At 34.6% G+C, this 1,688-nt stretch overlaps 1 protein-coding gene across 1 annotated transcript; it reads left to right on the forward strand.

The window, feature by feature from the left end:
* Window positions 1-6: 6 nt before the first annotated feature.
* Window positions 7-1,224, forward strand: LOC109592352 (uncharacterized). Its single transcript, XM_020007816.1, has 5 exons — window positions 7-29; window positions 76-240; window positions 300-377; window positions 430-549; window positions 801-1,224. The coding sequence occupies exons 4-5, from the start codon at window positions 463-465 to the stop codon at window positions 1,026-1,028; spliced, it is 315 nt and encodes a 104-aa protein (XP_019863375.1). The 5' UTR covers window positions 7-29; window positions 76-240; window positions 300-377; window positions 430-462; the 3' UTR covers window positions 1,029-1,224.
* Window positions 1,225-1,688: the final 464 nt, after the last annotated feature.

Below are 1,688 nucleotides of genomic sequence, written 5' to 3' on the forward strand. Positions count from 1 at the left end.
GATACGGTCTGACTGATAATTTGGGAATAGTAAGTTTAGAAAATCTTTTAAATCTATCGTTTCCCTATTTTTTAGTTGATCCCATTTGAAAGAGATGGCAGTGCTCCTAATTTTACTGCTGGGGTGTTTACAGCACGTCTCATTTTTGATATTTCATTTTTCATAATTGTTACTACCATTGGTCTCAATATAGTCTTTGGTATTATAGTGGATACTTTCTCTGAGCTGAGAGAAGAAAGAGTAAGTTCAAATAAAATACCATATACGTGTAATCATTATAATTAATTTTTTGAACATAGAATAAAATCGAAACTGATCAGAAAAGCAAGTGTTTTATATGTGATGTTCCAAGCTATGACTTTGACAGGAGAGCTAAAGTATGTTTTTAATATTTGATTTCTTGATTTTCTTTTTTTTTCCTGTCCCTAGGGCTTCTCTAAACATATTAAAAATGATCATAACATGTGGAATTATGTCTATTACTCTTTGTACCTTGATAGTATTGACATTGGTGATCATAATGCAATTCAAAAATATGTCTATGAATTGGTAAATTATTTTCTTATCTTGCATTGCATTAACTATCCAATGACACAGACTATATAGTAATTACTTTAATTTGTCAATGCACAATTCATAATTATGCAACATGCAGATCAAAGCTCCAAAAGCATTCAGTATAAGCGAGAGTGGATTATTCATTTTTGGTATACAGCTTACAATTGAAGCATCAATTATTAGTGTTAATCATAGTTTATGTAAGAATAATACTATTTACACATGTATCATTTATTTTACAGATGCTTGAAAATAATACTGGATTCTTTCCTCAAGAAGAAGCATGTTGTCTTATTGATGAAGAAGATTCAGTTGACAAGATTGATGAGTTGGAGAAAAAAGTAGAGGAGATATTGCGATACTTTAGAGAGAAAGAGCATAAGAAGAGCCTCAGTGTTAAAAGGCAGGAACAAGACAAGTGGGAGGAAGAAGTTCTTAAAGGCCAATCAAGCTCGTATACTACTTCTTAATTCTTTTGACCAGCAATGAACTAAATTGTTATGATACCTAATTGGTATCATTTTTGAACATCAGTAGTTTAGTTTTTATTTGCAGTAGTGTAGTTTTTATTTGCAGTAGTGTAGCTCTTTATTTGCACTAGTGTGCACATTTAGGTAGATTTTATTAGTAGTTTGGTTAGTTTGTTTTAATGATAATAATAATTAACAATATTAATGTTCCGTGGGCGGACTTAAGGCGGATTTACAATATGACATTAGGCCAGCGTACCGTCAATTTTTAATCAAAAACGTGGGCGATTTGACCTTTTGACGCATGCCCTCCGCTGGGCGTTACTAGAATGCGGATCAGTGCGGATTGCTGCGGATCGTTCCGCACGCTGAACCAAGCACGGTCGTCCCTAAAAAACGGACCGGACCGGACCAACGGACCATGGTCGGCGACAAATCTGTTTTACGGACCCGAATGGTCCGCGACATCTCTATTTTACGGACCACTTTGCTCACTATACCGGTAATCTTACAGATGCTAAAAATTATAGCTAATGCTTAGGTCAAGATTTACTCTTGCTGAAATCCTGCTTCTCGGTTAGATATAAGCCCAAACCTTCAGATATTGTCAATTTAACAAATTTATTCATGAAGCAACTGTATACAGCCTGAGCCTGTACT

Source organism: Amphimedon queenslandica, unplaced genomic scaffold, assembly GCF_000090795.2.
Source record: "Amphimedon queenslandica unplaced genomic scaffold, v1.1 AMPQUscaffold_5495_Cont22537, whole genome shotgun sequence".
In the NCBI taxonomy this organism is placed as follows: Eukaryota; Metazoa; Porifera; class Demospongiae; order Haplosclerida; family Niphatidae; genus Amphimedon; species Amphimedon queenslandica.